This window comes from Oryctolagus cuniculus, chromosome 4, assembly GCF_051225735.1.
Source record: "Oryctolagus cuniculus isolate XC-2025 breed Fujian yellow rabbit chromosome 4, ASM5122573v1, whole genome shotgun sequence".
Taxonomy (NCBI): Eukaryota; Metazoa; Chordata; class Mammalia; order Lagomorpha; family Leporidae; genus Oryctolagus; species Oryctolagus cuniculus.
Window position 1 is genome coordinate 83,480,278 of NC_142870.1, and position 18,530 is coordinate 83,498,807.

An 18,530-nucleotide genomic window follows, 5' to 3' on the forward strand; every position below is an offset into this window, starting at 1 on the left:
CATTTATTTAGCACTAAGCACATGCTAGGTATTTTTTTAGTGTTCCAACCCTTGTAACAACTTGTTAGTGGATAGAAATTTTTATCCCCACCTTACAGACTAGAAAACTGAGACACAAAGAGTTTAAACAGCTTTCTCAAGGCCACTTAGATAGCAAGTAACAGAGCTATTAATTCAAAGATAAGGGAAACAGGCTGTTTCTTATGGCATTTAAAGTCACAGGGGTAGTATGAAGACTGAGATTAACTAACTGACTTAACCAAAACTAATTTTTTGAGCACCTTTTTCAACCTCTAGCCTAGAATTAAAATAATTGAATTACTTCTTCACATTTATATTACGTAAAAGATTTAGGGAACATAATTCAAAGATTTTTTTATGTAAATTACTTACAATTAGACATGCTAATTTAAAAAATATTCATTTGAAAGTCAGAGTTACAGAGACAAAGGGAGAGAGAGAGAAAGAGAGAGATCTTCTATCTGCTGGTTCAATCCCTAGATTACCACAATGGCCAGTGCTGGGTGACAGAGGCCCAAAATCCTGGGGCCATCTTCTGCTGCTTTTCCCAGTCAGAAGCCAGGACACAAACTGGTGCCCATTTGGGATCCCGGCATAACAGGTGGCAAATTTACTGGATATTCCACAATCCCAGCCCCAGCAATATGTTTTTTGAAAGTCCTGATTTGTTTCTAATCTTGAACTTTCCTCCTGGTTCTGGCCTCAGTTTCTATTGTTTTACATTAAGAAAAATAAAAAAAGTTATTCATACTGGGCAAGGAGGGAGAACAAAACAGAAGTAAAATATTAAAACTGGTCCTGATAAACGTCTGCATTGATTTAACTTTCTTTGGAGGAACTGCATATCCAAAGGTAGTGATACCTTAAAGTTAGTAGTGTAGGTATATTCTTCAGTGATGCAGAAGGACCAGAGTAATTTTTCAACATAAATAAAAGACCAGTAACAAGGGCAGACATTTGGTGTAGTAGTTAATGCATTAATTGGGATACCGGCTCCCCCTACAAGAGTGCTGGGTGCAAGTCCTAGTTCTTGTTCATTAGAGCTTCCTGATGATGTGCACCCTTGGAGGCAGCAGGTGATGGCTCAAGTACTTGGGTCTCTGTTATTCATGTGGGAGACCTGGTTTGAGTTCCTAGCTCCTGAGCATTTGGGGACTGTACTAGCAGATGGGAGATTTCTCTCTTTCTGCCTCTCAAATAAAATAATTTAAAAAAGAAAAGGCCAGTAAACAGAAAGTAAAGCTCTACATTTACATGAATGGTCAAATCGTTTATGTCTATAGTTAAAATTTTATTGATACACCAGTTGTCTTATCCTGTGAGAAGTTTAGAAACTAAAAAGCTGCATATGGTACCAAAAGCTTTAAATTAAGATGCTCTTTTTAACAAATCATTTAAAATTATGATCCCTAAAACTTCAGGTTGTTACCACGAATGTATAAAAAGGAACAAATAGAGGGTGGTACTGTGGTGTTGTAGGTTAAGCCTCTGCCTGTGGTGCTTGTGGCATGGGAAAGCAGCAGAATATGGCCCAAATGCTTTCGTCTCTGCACCAATATGGGAGACCCAGAAGAAGCTCCTGGCTCCTGGCTCCGGATCAGCTCAGCTTTGGTCAATGCGGCTATGTGGGGAGTGAACCAGTGGATGGATGATCTTTTTCTGTCAATCCCTCTCTCTGTAACTCTGCCTCTCAAATAAAAAAATAAATCTTAAAAACAAAGAAAGGGGAATAGGAAAAGTGCCATAACTTATGGCCTAAGGAAACAACGGACTTTGCGACAGACATCTTCCAAAATCAATACTGGATCTATCAGTATTATTTTCATCTAACAAAATACATTGTTTTAAAGTTTGCTTATATGTTACTCTTTGTGTCATGAGATACAAACTCAGATACATATGATCACTTGAATCTTTTTTTTTTTTTTTTTGACAGGCAGAGTGGACAGTGAGAGAGAGAGACAGAGAGAAAGGTCTTCCTTTGCTGTTGGTTCACCCTCCAATGGCCGCCACAGCTGGCGCGCTGCGGCCAGCACACGGCGCTGATCCGAAGCCAGGAGCTAGGTGTTTCTCCTGGTCTCCCATGGGGTGCAGAGCCCAAGCACTTGGGCCATCCTCCACTGCACTCCCGGGCCACAACAAAGAGCTGGCCTGGAAGAGGGGCAACTGGGACAGAATCAGGCGCCCCGACTGGGACTAGAACCTGGTGTACCAGTGCCACAGGCGGAGGATTAGCCTATTGAGCCGCGGCGCCGGCAAGATCACGTGAATCTTAAATAAGTTTATATACATTTTCCCAAATAGAAAAGAAATTGGAAATATCTTGTTGACGTATTATAAATATACAGGGAAACTCACGATTCTATAAATTTGCTTACAAATCAAACACATTTATTATTTACAATGTTATATGCATAAAATATATGAAAAAATTGGGGCCAGCACTATGGTGTAGTAAATTGAGTCTCTGCCAGTGGTGCCAGCATCCAATATAGGTGCTGGTTCAAGTCCTGGTTGCTCCACATTTGATCCAGCTCCCTAATGGCCTAGGGAAGCGGTAGAAGATGGCCCACGTGCTTGGGCACCTGCACCCATGTGGGAGACCCACAAGAAGCTCCTGGCTCTGGACTGTCCCAGCTCTGGCGGTCAAGAGCATTTGCGGAGTGAACCAGTGGATCGAAGACCTCTCTTTCTCCCCTGCTCTGTCTGTAACTCTGCCTCTCAATAAATAAGTCAATTTTTTCTTTAAAAAAAAAAAAAAAGATAAAAATTAAATTCCTAAATGAAAAGAGGGAATCAATGCTTATAGCATAATTACCTCATCCATTCATTTAAATACTGTTAGTTACTATGCCAGTGTTTCACATTTATCCTTGATAAGTCTGCATCAAGAAGAGAATATAAAGCAGATTCAAAAATCACAACATAATGTGCAAAACATACCGTAATCTTCCATCTTGGGCAGCTGCTCCCCCTGTGATAATTTTTGTAATGAAAATACTTGAGTCATCTCCAATGTGTGGGTTGTCTGTACCTCCTGCAATGCTGAAACCAAGCCCTGAATTTCCCTGGGGACAGAGGGAAAAAATCTGAAGCTGAATAAGAACTGCATTTATTGATGGGTTCTTGTAATTAAAGGACCCAGGAACTGCACTAACATGAGAAGCACATGTTTAGATACATAAAGGTTTAGGTCTGGGTAATATGAAAATTCTAAATTAAATGGGCATGCCTTTTTTTTTAATGGAAGTCTTTTCAGAAGCAATTACTGCTGAGTAGATGACGATAAATAAAATGTAATGGGTACTTCTGAAATTTAGTGTGTAGTTTTTTCTTTAAAAGAAATGTCCAATTTGTCCTGGGATTAATCACCCATCTGCATAGGTGTCACTATAAGTGTACTGTATCTCACCCATGTTTGTTAGGGTAGATCTTTTTTAAGCAACAAACAGTGAAGAATCTTTTTGCTGCTGAGTAGGTAAAACCATATTATTATTTCAGCCTTTAAAAAAGGGGGTGAGAGGCCGGCGCCGCGGCTCACTAGGCTAATCCTCCACCTTGCGGCGCCTTCACACCGGGTTCTAGTCCCGGTCGGGGCACTGGATTCTGTCCCGGTTGCCCCTCTTCCAGGCCAGTTCTCTGCTGTGGCCAGGGAGTGCAGTGGAGGCTGGCCCAAGTCCTTGGGCCCTGCACTCCATGGGAGACCAGGAGAAGTACCTGGCTCCTGCCATCGGATCAGCGCGGTGCGCTGGCCGCGGCGGCCATTGGAGGGTGAACCAACGGCAAAGGAAGACCTTTCTGTCTGTCTCTCTCTCACTGTCCACTCTGCCTGTCAAAAAGAAAAAAAAAAAAAAAGAAAAAAAGAAAAAAAAAAGGGGTGAGAATGGTGCTTTTTTTCTGTTAACTCTGCCACTGGTTTATTTTTAAATGATCAAACTGTAGCTAAGTAATAGCTGCCAATAATCCTTGACATGTTTAATCAATAGACCTGCCTAGCAAAAGGCATTTTCCAAGACTGAAAGCTTAGCCTGCAAACTTTTAACATTGGTTAGCTTTCTTAATAGCAAAGTAAATTTTGCCAAAGTGCCTACTTTTTGCTTGGCTTATACACTGAAGAACTGAATTTCTGACTATTTTCTTCACAGCAACAGTTGGGCTACAAAAAAAATTTCAAGGACAAGTAATCTAAGTAAAAGTGTTATATCAAAAAAAATTTTTTTTCCAAGAATGGCTTTGGCTTTTATGAAACTCAAAAACAGATACATTTGGATGTATTTCTTAACTGTTAGTACTACATAGTTTAAACACCTACTCTACCACCATTTTCCCTAAAATTCTGTTAGCAAAAAACTGCATCAGTCTAAACTCTTTTTAAAAAGAATTACTAGAATCTTAGTACGAATAGGCTATGGGAGGTTACCAAGTTGTTCGAGTAATCAAGTTTTTCAACAAGTGAAAATTATAATGATTAAATACAGTCCCAAGAAAAGGAATTTTAAAAATGCTAGAGAAAAGATGAAAAATAAATAAAACAAAAAGTTAGAAGGTATCACAAAAAAAGCCTATTAAAATATGTTCAAGTGCAGACATTTGGCAGTGGATTACAATGCATTTGGAGATGCCTGCAGCCCATACTGGAGTGCTGGTTTAGCTTCTGATCCAGCTTCCTGCTAATGGGAAGCAGCAGGTGATGGCTCCAGTACTTGGTTCCTTGAGAACCATATGGGAGCACATACTGAGTTCCAGGTTCCTAGCTTTAGGAATCAACAACCAGTCCTGGTTGTTGTGGGCATTCTGAACCAGTGGATGGGAAATATCTCTTTCAAATAAAATAAATAAATTTAAAACATGCTCAATACTTAAATTCTGTGGTTACTTGAATGTTAAAAGGCATTCACCAAAATTCAAGCAATTAACAGGTGACCTAAATTTAAGTACTGGCAACAAAGAACTATTATATATTTAAAAAATGCTCTCATTTTTATTTTCCTGAGTCTATTCTGGCTTCAGATACAAATAAATATAATTATCTAGGAGTTTAGTCCTAAAAATACAGATATTCAGTTACTGTAGAAATTTTCTGGTGTGGAATTTCCCAAAAATACAGGCCAGAAAAGATAGCATTACTAAAATACATTATTAACTAAATGCAGATTTTCTTAAAGGACGGACAACTAACTGAGCACCAAAGGGGAAACTTGTTGAAATGAAATGGACACTATGAGAAACAGTGACTTGATCAGCTCTTGTCCTGACGGTTGATGTACAATGTAATACTTTATCCATTTTAGTATTTTTTTTTGTTCTAGTACCATTGGTTGAACTCTGTAATTAACACACAATTATTCTTAGGTGTTTAAATTTTAACTGAAAAGTGATCCCTGTTAGGAATTTGGAAAACATTATGTTGAGTGAAATAAGCCAATCCCAAAGGGACAAATACCACTTGTTCTCCCTGATAGGTGACAACTAACTGAGCACCAAAAAGGAAACCTGTTAAAGTGAAATGAACACTATGAGAAACGGTGACTTGATCAGCCCTCACCCTGACTGTTGATGAGCAACTTAATATGTTATCCCTCTTAGTATTTTTGTTTGTTTGTTCTACTTAATACTTTTGGTTGAATACTGTAATCAATACACAATTCTTCTTAAGTGCTGAAACTTAACTGAAAAGGGATCTCTGTTAAATATAAGAGTGGGAATAAGAGAGCGAAGAGATGTGCAATTCGGGACATGCTCAAGCTGACTTACCTCAAATGGTAGAGTTAGAAACATACCAGGGGATTCCAATTCAATCCCATCGAGGTGGCATGTACCAATGCCATCTCACTAGTCCCAGTGATCAATTTCTGTTCACAATTGATCATAATGATAGGACTAAGAACCAAAGGGATCACATAAACAAGACTAGTGTCTGCAAATACTAGCTGATAGAATAAAAAAGGGAGAGAATGATCCAACATGGGAAGTGAGATACACAGCAGACCCATAGAATGGCAGATGTCCTAAACAGCACTCTGGCCTCAGAATCAGCCCTTAAGGCATGCGGATCTGGCTGAAAAGCCCATGAGAGTATTTCAGGCATGGAAAGCCAAGACACTCTGGGGGAAAAAAAAAAACCTAAATGAAAGATCTCCACGAGTGAGATCCCAGTGGAAAGAACGGGTCATCAAAGAAGGAGGTACCTTTCTCTGAAGGGAGGAGAGAACTTCCACTTTGACCATAGCCTTTTCTAAATATGATCAGAGTCAGTGAACTCAGGGGGCTTCCATAGCCTTGGCAGCTCATGACAAGAGCCTAGGGTGATTACTGAGGCCATAAACAAGAGTGTCAATTTGTTAAGTCAACAACAGGAGTCACTGTGCACTTACTCCTCATGTAGGATCTTTGTCCTTAGTGTGCTGTACATTGAGATTTAATGCTATAACTAGTACTCACACAGTATTTTTCATTTTATGTTTCTGTGTGGGAGCAAACTGTTGAAATCTTTACTTAATGTATGCTAAACTGATCTTCTGTATATAAAGAGAATAGAAAATGAATCTTGATATGAATGGAAGGGGAGAGGGAGTGGATAAGGGGAGGGTTGCAGGTGCGAGGGACGTTATGGGGAGAGGGAAGCCATTGTAATCCATAAGCTGTACTTTGGAAATTTATATTTATTAAATAAAAGTTAAAAAAAAAAAAGGACAGACATATCAAGAACAATTGCCTATCTGAATTGCAACCTTCAGTTATTTTTAGATGAGGAGATTACATGGTAAGTTTTTTATATGGTCCTTGTCCTTTGGAACCACTGCTAATATTCTGCTAGGAAAGAAAATTGATTGACCTTATTGCTAGCATGCTAAGTACTTGTTTAAAATCAATGGTATTTCACTATTACATACATATAAGTAATAAAAACAAAATGTAATGTAGTATCCTGGGGGGACCCTGGAAGAGAAAAACATAAATCTATGGAACCTTAATAAAATACAGACTTCAGTTAATAATGCATTGATACTGTCTTATTAGTTGAAATAAGTACACTCTAATAATGGAAGATAATAACAATTGGGGAAACTGAGTCTAGTGTAAACGGAAATTCCATTTACTAACTTTACAATTTTTCTGTAAACCCAAAACTATCTTTACAAAAAATTCATTTTAAGGAAGATTATTAAGGAAAAGAAACATGTTCTAAAAATACCATGGCTAATTTTATAATGTGTAAATTTAGAAAATATTACATGCTTCTGGTTCTGAAAGGTTTTCTTCCTTGGATTCTATATGAAAGCAGTGTATTTAAAAGTACTTTAAAACACAAATTATGATAATTAACAGTTTTTACCCTTTCAAGTGTGATTTCTTCATATTCATAATCTGCATCAGTACCATTAACCTAATGGGGGAAAAGAAAAGTAGCTCAGAAATTCAGAGTATAATATCTGAAATGGAAAGACATAATTGTTGTAAGATTTATTAATGAAAACCTGTTAAATATGACAGTAAATCAAATAATATAATTTTAGGGAAGTTTTTTAGTGAATGGAAGAGTAGAAATGTGAGTAATGAGTTCACATTCATGGTTATCATGATTTTCACATAAAAAGGGTATCATTCAACTTTTAATATTATTGAACTCTTTTATTCTGCCTTGATCTACATATTAAATCAGTTGCCAACTTATCCTGATTTGAGTATTTTAACTACTGAAAACCATCACTGCTTCATTCTCATTTCTATTACCTTGATCCAAGTTTTGTTAACTTCTCTGGAATACTGCCAATGAATGCAATCTACCTAATTGCCTACATTAGTATTCCCCAGAGCCCAAATCACTCTCTGTTTTAAAACAGATACATCGTTTTAAAACCCAGACTAATAATACACCTCCAAAACTCACCAGAAACTCTCATTTTTTAGAAATACTCAAACTTCATATCTTGGTAATCAAGGCTCTGTATGAACTAACCTGAATCTACCAGTCACTATCCTTCCTAACACACATTTCCCACCTCTTTATGCTCCTTACATAGCACTCAAATTAAAAAAAAATTTTGTTTTGAAAGTCAGAGTTGAGAGAGAGAGGGAGAAAGAGAGAGAATCTTCCATCTGCTGGTTTACATCCCAGATGGCCGCAACAGCTAGTGCAGGGCCAGCCCAACGCCAGGAGCTTCATCTGAGTCTCCCATGTGCATAGCAGGAGCTCAAGCACTTGGGTCATCTTCCGTTGCTTTTTCCAGGCAATTAGCAGGGAGCTGGATTGAAAGTGGAGCAGCTGGGAGAAGAATTAGCAAGTGGCAGCTTTATCCCGCTAAGCCACAACAGCAGCCCCCACACCAACCCCTTTTAATGACTTGCCCTTTGTATAACACATCCTGCAATTTTCCAGTTCTACAGCTAGAATTTTAGTCCTTCCTGTCACAAATTTCTTACACACATTTCATGTCCAAATCAGATTCACTATTCAAGATCTTGCTCACATCTTAGAAACCGAGCACTTTCTCTTTTTTTCCCCTCCAATTTATTCCTTATTCTCTTCTGAAAGAATTAATTCCAACAGTGAGGGCTACTGGTGAAAGGAAAATAAATATTCTTGAAATCAGATTAAACTAAGTTCAAATCCTCGCTTTAACACTTCTATAGATATAAGGCTGGACAAAAGTCAATTGGGGATTGTGAGAAATTACATTTCTAAAATACTTCATATTTTCTATCCCATATGCTCTTAGAATATAACAAAATCCCACCACCATAATGAGGTGGAGTCTTCTTTCCCCTCCCCCCTTGGATCTAGGCAAGTCCTGTGACTACCTTTGATAAAAGCAATGTGGAATCAATGATGCTGTGTGGTTTCTAAGGCTAGGTCATGTTGCTGTGGATTCGTTTTGAGAGGAGGAGCATGGTGGGGACAAGAGGGTGGACAAGAGGGTGGAGTCACACTCCCCACCCCGTCGGGTGAAAGCGGGCCAGAGGCGAGCAGCCTGCAGACTCATTTATTTCAATTGGTACAGCAGCTTAAATAGCCAAGGCTATTTTAAGGGGGCAGTTTATGCCCTAACCAATCACAGCCTGTTGCCAGGCAATATCCGAAACCATCCAATCACAGCCTGTTGTCAGGCAGGCTCTGTTGCCAGGTTTCCCAGGGGGTTTCCTAAGCCACTCCTGAGTAACTGATGCTTGCTTGCCAGCGGCCATCTTGGCATGGCCTTCTCATTCCACCACAAGGTCATATGACACCTCATAGTGTTTGCCTTTGTCTTAGAATGGATTTTCTTAGCAGCTACAATGAGCAGAAACTCAGGTTACAGGGAGATTCAAAGGAAGAAGCCTTAGCTGCATGTGTGAATGAGGCTATTTTGGACCTTCTAGTCTTTTTCAAAGCCCTAATCAACACTATATAAAGCAGAACAATACAGAAAATCATGAAAAATTATGAATTTTTCTTTTAAGCTACTAGATTTCAGGGTGGCTTATTATGCAATGATACATAATCACAAAATAAACAATGAAAACTAAGTAAGTTACTTTGCTTTCTTCCCTTAAATCAGGTTTAGGTGGCGGGGGAGGGGAGGGGAGGGGGTGGCACTGTGGTGTAGTGGGCTAAGCCTCTACCTACAGCACTGAATCCCACATGGGTATCAGTTCAAGTCCTGGCTGCTCCTCTTCTGATCCAGCTCTCTGCTATGGCCTGGGAAAGCAGTGGAAGATGGCCCAAGCACTTGGGCCCCTGCACCCTAGTGGGAGACCTGGAGGAAGCTCCTGGCTCCGGATCGGATCAGCTCCAGCTGTTGTGAGCATTTGGGGAGTGAACCAGCAGATGGAAGACCTTTCTGTCTGTCCCTCTCTGTTTATAACTTTACCTCATAAGTAAAAAAATATGTAAAATCTTTAAAAAAAGTTAAGAAAATCAGGTTTAACAGTTTTTCCCTTGGGGCTTTTTGAAACCAATCCCCTTTTGGGTTCTTAATTCTCGTGTACCCCATGGATTTAAAACCAAGTATTCTGTTGCTTCTTCCTATTGCTCCCCTGAACACACTTTCATTTTGTTTTAGAGACTGTGTTATGAAAGCATTTTAAAAATATATTTAATGTAACTTTTCTGTTCATCTAGAGTACAAGAGGGTTACACATTTGCTTATCTTGTCAACTTGAATATAAGCCCTTTTTATGAGTAAAAATAAAATTCATTATTTGTAGCTGATCTCCCCTTTCTCATTCTAATGGTTTTTGCTTGGATTTGCTAAAAGGCTAACAGTCTTAAACATGTGATTTTAATGTATGAATGAGTCTATTACATTCTATGCTATTACATTCTACTTTTAACAATTTCTTATTCTTTAGACTTTATTAAAAAGGTCTTTGAGTTGAATGCCAATTATTTTATGCTCACGCTTTCCTATTTCTAAAAACTTTTAATTGAGGTTTATAAACTTTCCTTGGCATATGGCTTTAGCCAAACCCCACAACTGCTACACTGGCTTCTATTTCCGTTCATTTGTTTTTTTCTAAATAGTCTGAAATTCTGTTTTGGAACACATTTTCAAAGGAGTGTGCTAATAAGGCCTTTCTGTTTTTAATATGTAGAAGTTGGTATTATAATCTCATGATTATCCATTAAGGAATTTGAGATTTTCACTAGTAAGTCCCTTTACAAGGTACTTAACAAATGTTCTTGGTGCTTAATTTAATGCCAAGTCAAGATGTTTCTAAGTAGCACAGATTAACTAGGAAAGGTGAAGGGTGAAAAAGCCATATGGGTCTCAATAACTTTATTCCTTAATCCTCAAGAACTTGAAATGGGCAACTTCAAATACAGAGACTTTTCAGTAACAATATGTGCATTCACATTGGGCTTCTACAGGCCAGGAGTACATTACCAAAATGACTTTTGAAGTGGGAAGGTATGTGGTGAGACCATTTAAAATCTACTCTCTCAACAATTTTGAGGTATCAGTGTTCTGTTAATAACTGTACTACTTAACATGTTGTACCCCAGATCAGGCTACTTTTTCCTCCTAACTGAAATTATGTATTCCTGACCAGCATCTTCTCAATTCCACCCCTCTATATCTGGCCCCACTCATTCTACTTCATTTTTTTCATGTTCCACATTTAAGTGCAATCATGAAGTATTTGTCTTTCTCAGCCTGGCCTATTTCATTTAGTTTAATGTGCTCCATATTGACTACGTTGTTGCAAATGACTGAATATACTTCATTTTGTACAGCTGAATAGCATTTCATTGTATACATATGCTACATTTTCTTTATTTGTTCATCAGCCAAAAATACTTGGGTTGTTTCCATATCATGGTTATTGTGAACAATAGTAGAGATATCTCTTCAATTTACTAAGTCAATTTCCTTTGGATGTATACCCAGAAGTGAGACTTCTGGATATCACTCGGTAGTTCTTGTTTTGGTTTTCTGAGGAACTCCCATACTGTTTTTTATGAATGTATTTTGAAATTATATTCCCATAACAGTATATATACAAAGGTGTCCTTTTTCTATTCCCTTGTCAACACTTGCTATCTCTTCTTTTTAATAACCACCATCTTAATGGTATGAAGTGATATCTCAATGTATTTCTGAATGGCATTTCACTGGTTAGGGAGATGCTGAGCATCTCCTGGCCATTTATATGTCTTTTCTTGAGAAATGTCTTTTCAGGTCCTCTCCCCATTATTGTTTTTTTTTGTTTTGTTTTCTTGCTATTCAATTGTTTGAGTTCTTTAGATATATATTCTGGAATACTAACCCCTTTTTCAGATTTATTGATCTCAAATATTCTGATTCTGTAGGCTGTCTCCTCACTTTGTTGATTGTTTCCTTGGCTGAGCAGAAGCTTGAAACAGTCCTATTCGTCTACTTTCCCTTTTGATTCTATTTATGTGCAAGATCTAGAACAGACAAACTGATAGTGACTGAAAGTGGTTGCCAGGGCTGGGGATAGGAAAGAATGGGAGGAAGTGCTAGTAGGTGTACTGGTTTTCTCTACAGGGTGATGAAAATGTTCTGGAATTGGAAAGTGATGATGATGGCTCAACACTGTGAGTAGACTAAAAATATTTAATTGTACATTTTAAAAGGGTGGATTTTGTGGCTCATGAAGTACTTTTTAAGGGATAAGGGTAAATAACAATATAAATCCACATTAAAACAATAAGTTAATACATTTTTAAACACATTAAGATGTTTATTATGACACTGTGCTAGTGGCAGTATGGGGTAAAATGATACATTTTGTTGAAGTGTAAGTGGGCACAACTTTATAAATGATCATGATCATTCATGATCAAATCTAAACATTTTCTAAGCAATTCTATTTATACAAATTCTGATTATGCATTTGTATGTACACAAAAATATCTACAAAATTATCACTACGGCATTGATTTTATATGGTAAAAGTCTGGAAATACTTAGATATGCTTGCATCTGCATAATGTTTATAGAAGGATATATATAAAAACATGCCAACACATTTTCCTTTCAATAACAGGAACTGTAGGAGTGAGAGCAGGGGTGGGAGAAAGATTTACTTTTGCATCGTTTCAATTTTGTACAGTGTGTATGTGCTACCCTTTCAATTGATTACTTAACTTGGGAAAGTATGACTGCAGCTGGAAAAAATGTGCTCTAAGGTGGCGATGAAAATTCTATTTTTACCCATCAATACATAATTGGTATTAAGTAGTCGGGAATTAACAAAGGAATAACAAGTTTAAAAACCATATATTTTAAATTTCAGAATTAAATTCTTCAGTCTCCTAAAAGCCTAAAGTTGTTTTACCCAAACAATACATTGTTTGGCTTACATGTATGATTCAAGATTATCCAATTATTAGCTGGAAGTTTTTTGAAGATTTATATTTTTATTTGAAAAGAAAGAGTTACAGAGAAGCAGAGGCAGAAAGGGAGAGAGAGAAGTCTTCCATCCTCTGGTTCACTCTCCAAATGGCTGCAATGGACAGGGCTGTGCTGATATGAAGTAGAAGCCAGAAGCCCAAGGACTTGTGCCATCTTCTACTGTTTTCCCAGGCCACAGCAAAGAGCAGGATCGGAAGTGGAACAGCCAGGACTCAAATCGGCACCCAAATGGGATGCTGGCACTGCAGGCAGTGGCTTAATCACTATGCCACAGTGCCAGCCTGGAAAGTGTTTTAAAGCAAAAACATTTAATCACTAACTCTGCCCCTAAGCAAAACATACCTCTACACAAAGAAGGAAATACTAAGAACTCTGATTGACTAAGTATTCTACATCAGTGTGAAAAATAATACTGTGGGCTGGCGTTGTGGTGTAACAAGTAAAGCTGCCACCTGTGACGCAGACACCTCATATGGGTGGCAGTTCATGACTTAGCTAACTCCACTTCTGATCTAGCTCCTTGCAAACAGTCAGGGAAAAGCAGAAGATGGCCCAAGTGCTTGGGCCCTTATCCCCCAACATGGGAGACCCAGATGAAGTTCTTGGCTTCTGCTTGCCTCAGCCCTGGCTGTTGGGCCACTTGGGAAGCAAACCAGTAAACGGGAGACCTTTCTCTGTCTCTCACTCTCTGTAACTCTTTTAAATAAAATAAATCTTTTGAAAAAGAAAAGAAAAGTAATACTGAATGAAAAATGAAGGGTGGGGAAGGAAAGCTCAGAACAGCCTTTTGAGTTTGGTATTATGTCACACTATTTGAAACTTTTAAAAATCTCCAAAGATTTGATAAACTCATATTCATATAAATAGAATATAAAGTCAAATAAAATGCTTTAAAATACAAACTAAAAATGATTTACAGTTCAAAAATGAGAGAAAAGAATTTTACACTCTATAAAAGTGCACCATTTGATTAAACATCACCACCACACAAGTACTACCCTTCTAATCTCTGAAAACATTTCCTTGAGGTGAAATATGTTAGAACAGATCATGCTGTTCTGGCTACTGACCTTTAAGGGAAGCAAGATCTTTTAACAAAATAAGCTTAGAGAAAAGTGCTAATCAATTTAAAATCAAGAAGTTATAACACTATTATAATATATAAGCACACACACAAACCTGATAATTAAAAGTTGAGTCGCTCACTTAGACTTCTAAAATGACTGCTTGAAAATAAGGTATTTTGTGAAGTGACCACTGGGCAGAGACAGCCTCTACCGAAAATTAGTAATCATCATAACTTTAAAATTAAACCTTAACTTGTATTTTAAGATTTTTGCTTTGTGCAAACATGAACAAAGAAATCAGGGCCAGTGTTGTAGCACAGTGGGTTAAGCAGCCACCTGTGATGCTGAGTCCTGGCTGCTCCAATCCAGCTCCCTGCAAATCCTGTGATGCTGAGTCCTGGCTGCTCCAATCCAGCTCCCTGCAAATGTACCTAGGAAAGCTGCAGAAGCTGGCCCAACCACTTGGGTCCCACCACCCACTTGGGAGACCTGGAGGAGTTTCAGCCTCCTGGTTTTGGCCTAGCTCAGCCACAGCTATGGCATCCATTTGTGGAATGAATCAGCAGATAGAAGATCTGTCACTCTGCCTTTCAAATACACGAATCTTAAAGAAACCAACCAACCAACCAAAACAGGGCAGATTTTCTTCATTTACTATAGCAATTACAGACATAGTATGTAACACAGTCTTAAGTAAAAGCATATTACATAAACTAATGCTGTGATCTTTGTATCAAACCTGAATATAAAAAGCAGAATTATTACATGTAGGGAGGAAATGGAACTTACATAAGTTGGTGTTTCCAAGCTGTCTGTGTTGACCAGTACTGGAGGAGGATTTGCCTTTAAAGAAAGAATTATAAATGCATCAGCATACAAGGAAATCAAAACATATTAAAGTTCACAAAAGCTAGACACTTAAAAAGGAATTATTGCTTTTTAACTTTTAATTTTATATGAGAGCTTTATATATTTAAACATTATATCCATTTTCTAGCATCAAATAGAAAAAAACAGGTCTAAGCACTCAAATTACATTTGCTTTGGTGAAATAAATTGCTATTTCTCCTAAAAAAGCTATAATTTTCTTCAAATCTGCAAAGAAGTTCATGATAGCCATTTCATAAAATCTATGAATAATCTGTAGTATGACAAACTCTTCCTGGGTTGCACAGTCTCAAGAATCCCATAATTCCAATAATTTTATTACTCAGAAAAATTCTCCCTTGCACTGACTTGTATTTGAATATGAAAAAGTCTGTCACACAAAAAAATTAACTGCAAACTTCTGCAAAATTAGAAGCACTGTCTTAATGTAAAAGCTCCTGGTTATTTTCCATTGCAATTTATTGCTCTAGGCTACTTGTAGAATAACAACAGATTATGTACATCTAAGTAAGTTTGTTGTGAAAAAAGTTTGATTTCTTGGTTTAGAAGTGATTATTATGCAGGTGAAAGTAAAGAATAAAATGTAATAACAAATAAAAACCATCATAAAACTGATGTGATTCACTGCAAAATTATTTCTTTTATACTATAAGGTACCCAAACAACATTTTGCAGAATTAAAAAAGATAACTATTATTTAATGTTTTAGCTTAGAAACATTTATAGTTATATTCCAATTAACCAGTAATTCCACATAAATGGGTTGGTGTTGCAGCACAGTTGGTTAAGCCACCACCTGTGACTCTAGCATCCCACTATCAGAGTGCAAGTTGGACCCATGACTGTTCCCCCTTGAGATCCAGCTCCCTGCTGATGTGCCTGGGAAAGCAGCAGAAGATGGTTCCAGTATTTAGGCCACAGTCTTCTATTGGAATATGCAAATGGGAGTTTGGGCTCCTGGCTTTGGCCTGGTCAAGCCCTGGCCACTGTGGTCATTTGAGGAGTAAAACAGCAGATGAAAGATCTCTGTGTCTCCCCTTCTAGCTGTAACTCTAGCTTTTAAAAAAACAACTAAATCTTTAAAAATTAATGATAATTTATTCTGCTTAAACAATTATAGAAGAGGAGGTTAAGAAAAAAGGGTACTTAAAGTTATAAAAGAAGTTATATTCTTCAAATACTATGTAAAGAAAGCCATTTGCTTCTCTCTGATCATTTATTTCCAAATATGAAATAGAAAAAGTTTTTATAAAAATATATTTACACCAAGATTATTATGTTAGTTGCTTGTCAGCAACAACTCATCATTGCATAGTTATCTTCTGATTCTAGTAATTTAACATTACTAGAGGTTAATACTGAAATATATAGAAACAAAATGATATATGGTCTTATATTTACTTCACAATAAAACGAAGTTGGTTTTAAAAAGGCTATGGATTAAATAACTCACATGAATTGACTGCTGTAGCTGGGCAATAGGTATACATGGAGCTCACTGTTCTATTTCCTTTACATTTAGCTATTTTTTTTTATGACAGGTAGACAGAGAGAGAGAGAGAGAGAGAGAGAGAGAAAGATCTTCTTTCCGTTGGTTCACTCCCCAAATGGCCGGTATGGCCGGCACTGCACTGATCTGAAGCCAGGAGCCAGGAGCCAGGAGCCAGGTACTTCCTCTGGGTCTCCCATGCAGGTACAGGGACCCAAGCACTTGGGCCATTCTCCCTGCCCTCCCGGGCCACAGCAGAGAGCTGGACTGGAAGAGGAGCAACTGGGACTAGTACCCGGTGCCCCAACCGGGACTAGAACCCGGGGTACCAGCGCTACAGGTGGAGGATTAGCCTAGTGAGCCATGGTGCCGGCCCACATTTAGCTATTTTTGAAATATTGGATGATAAAAAGTAAAGCAAAAAAAAAAATCACAAATAGTCTGCAAAAGGTTAATACAGCAGTTGTGAAATACAGGTTACAGTTGCTGCTATTAAGATATTAGCATTCAAATTATAAAACTGGCTTTAATGTTGAGAATTCATTCTAAGAACAAACACAATAGGGGATGGTGCTGTGGTGTAGCGGGTAAAGTGCAGTGCCAGCACCCCATATGGGCAGTGGTTCAAGTCCTGGCTGCTCCACTTCCATTCCAGCTCCCTGCAAATGCACGTGGGAAAGCAGTAGAAGACAGCTCACGTCTTGGGGCCCCTGTACCCATGCAGGAGACCTGGAAGAAGCTCCTGGAAGAAGACCTGGAAGAAGCTAGACTGATCCGGAGAGTGAACCAGCAAATAGAAGATCTCTCACGCTGCCTCTGCCTCTCCCTCTCTGTAACTCTGCCATTCAAATAAATAAATCTTTAAAATAAAAAAGAACACAATATACAAAGAATATACATACAGTAATTATTTTTGTAGCTATATCTCAAAATTGAGTGAATGATCATACCTGAAAAGAAACCATGGAAATAAAAGGACTTGAAAACACACACACACACATACACACACACACACAGTACTCACATCAAGAATCCACAATTTCAATCAAAACTAGTATCAGGGTGGTAAGAAAATCTAGAAATTTGAAGAATACATATCACAAAGAATGGTCCAAAGTAAAAATCCACAGAAATGAAGTTCAAGAGGCATGATATAATTGCCTCCAGTTTAGCCACTGAAAATATGATACACATATCTAAGACTGATTGTGTTACAAGGTAGCAAATTAAAATGCCTGTGTTTGAATAAATCATTTCCTTTTCTACAAACTTGAGATATATATATTATATATTTATATATATATATATATATATATATACACGATTTTATTTAATTATTTGAGAGAGAGAGTTACAGACAAAGAGGTGGCATCAGAGAGAAAGGTCTTCCATCTGCTGGGTCACTCCACAAATAGCTGCAATGGCTGGAGCTGGATCGATCTGAGGCCAGGATCCAAGAGCTTCCTCCAGGTCTCCCACGTGGGTGCAAGGGCCCAAGCACCTGGGCCATCTTCCACTGCTTTCTCAGGCCATAGCAGAGGTGGACTGGAAGAGAAGCAGCGGGACCAGAACCAGCACCCACATGGGATTCTGGCACTGCTGGTGGAGGCTCAGCCCACTATGCCACAGTGTCTGACGCGACTATTTTCTAATATTACATAACACAGAAATAGTATGTAATAAACTAGTACTCCATAGCGCTCCAATTTGGTGGAGGTGGGAATGGGACTGAACTGGGTAGCACAATTTGAATGGGGTTAGCAGGTGTGTGTAACTCAGAAACAAACAATATTCCAGCATCAAACCTACAAGTGTTCTAGCAGCAAAGCTAAAGAACAGGCTGCTTTAGAAGGAAGAGATGTAGAACATATGGCTACAAAAAATAGTACTTTCAGGTAGTTGAAGTGAAGAGTGAAAGCTTATCTGGCCAATTTAAGACCCTAGGATCCTCAGTGAAGATGGTGGGTAGTGCAACAGGTAATACGGAATTACCAACTTTGCTTAGCAGAAAACCAAGAAGATTTGAGGCAAATCTGTGTAAAAGCTATTTCAAATAAAAAAATAAAGAAAAACAAAAAACAAAAAACCCTCTTCTCCAACTCTTTCAAGTGACATTGTATCTCAAGACATGGGGTTCCAGGTTTCTCTACCTCACAAGGTAGCTACCATTTAGTGACACCTGAATACAGGTAAATCAGAACT

General features: G+C 38.1%; 1 protein-coding gene across 46 annotated transcripts in view; it reads right to left on the reverse strand.

The window, feature by feature from the left end:
• The window catches only part of DLG1 (discs large MAGUK scaffold protein 1), a 249,880-nt gene that overhangs the window by 98,534 nt on the left and 132,816 nt on the right, over positions 1-18,530 (reverse strand). For 25 of the 46 annotated variants that reach the window (XR_016233174.1, XR_016233173.1, XR_016233172.1 and 22 more), the window contains 3 exons: positions 14,741-14,794; positions 7,358-7,408; positions 2,965-3,089 (listed from right to left, as the gene is read on the reverse strand). Coding sequence is in view for 40 of the 46 variants with exons in the window: in XM_070072340.2 (XP_069928441.1) it covers positions 2,965-3,089; positions 7,358-7,408; positions 14,741-14,794 (230 nt within the window). In the remaining 6 variants the exon portion in view is untranslated. Of the gene's footprint in view, positions 1-2,964; positions 3,111-7,357; positions 7,409-14,740; positions 14,795-18,530 lie in introns of all 46 variants that reach the window. The other 21 variants (XR_016233171.1, XR_016233169.1, XR_016233170.1 and 18 more) reach the window with 1 other exon arrangement.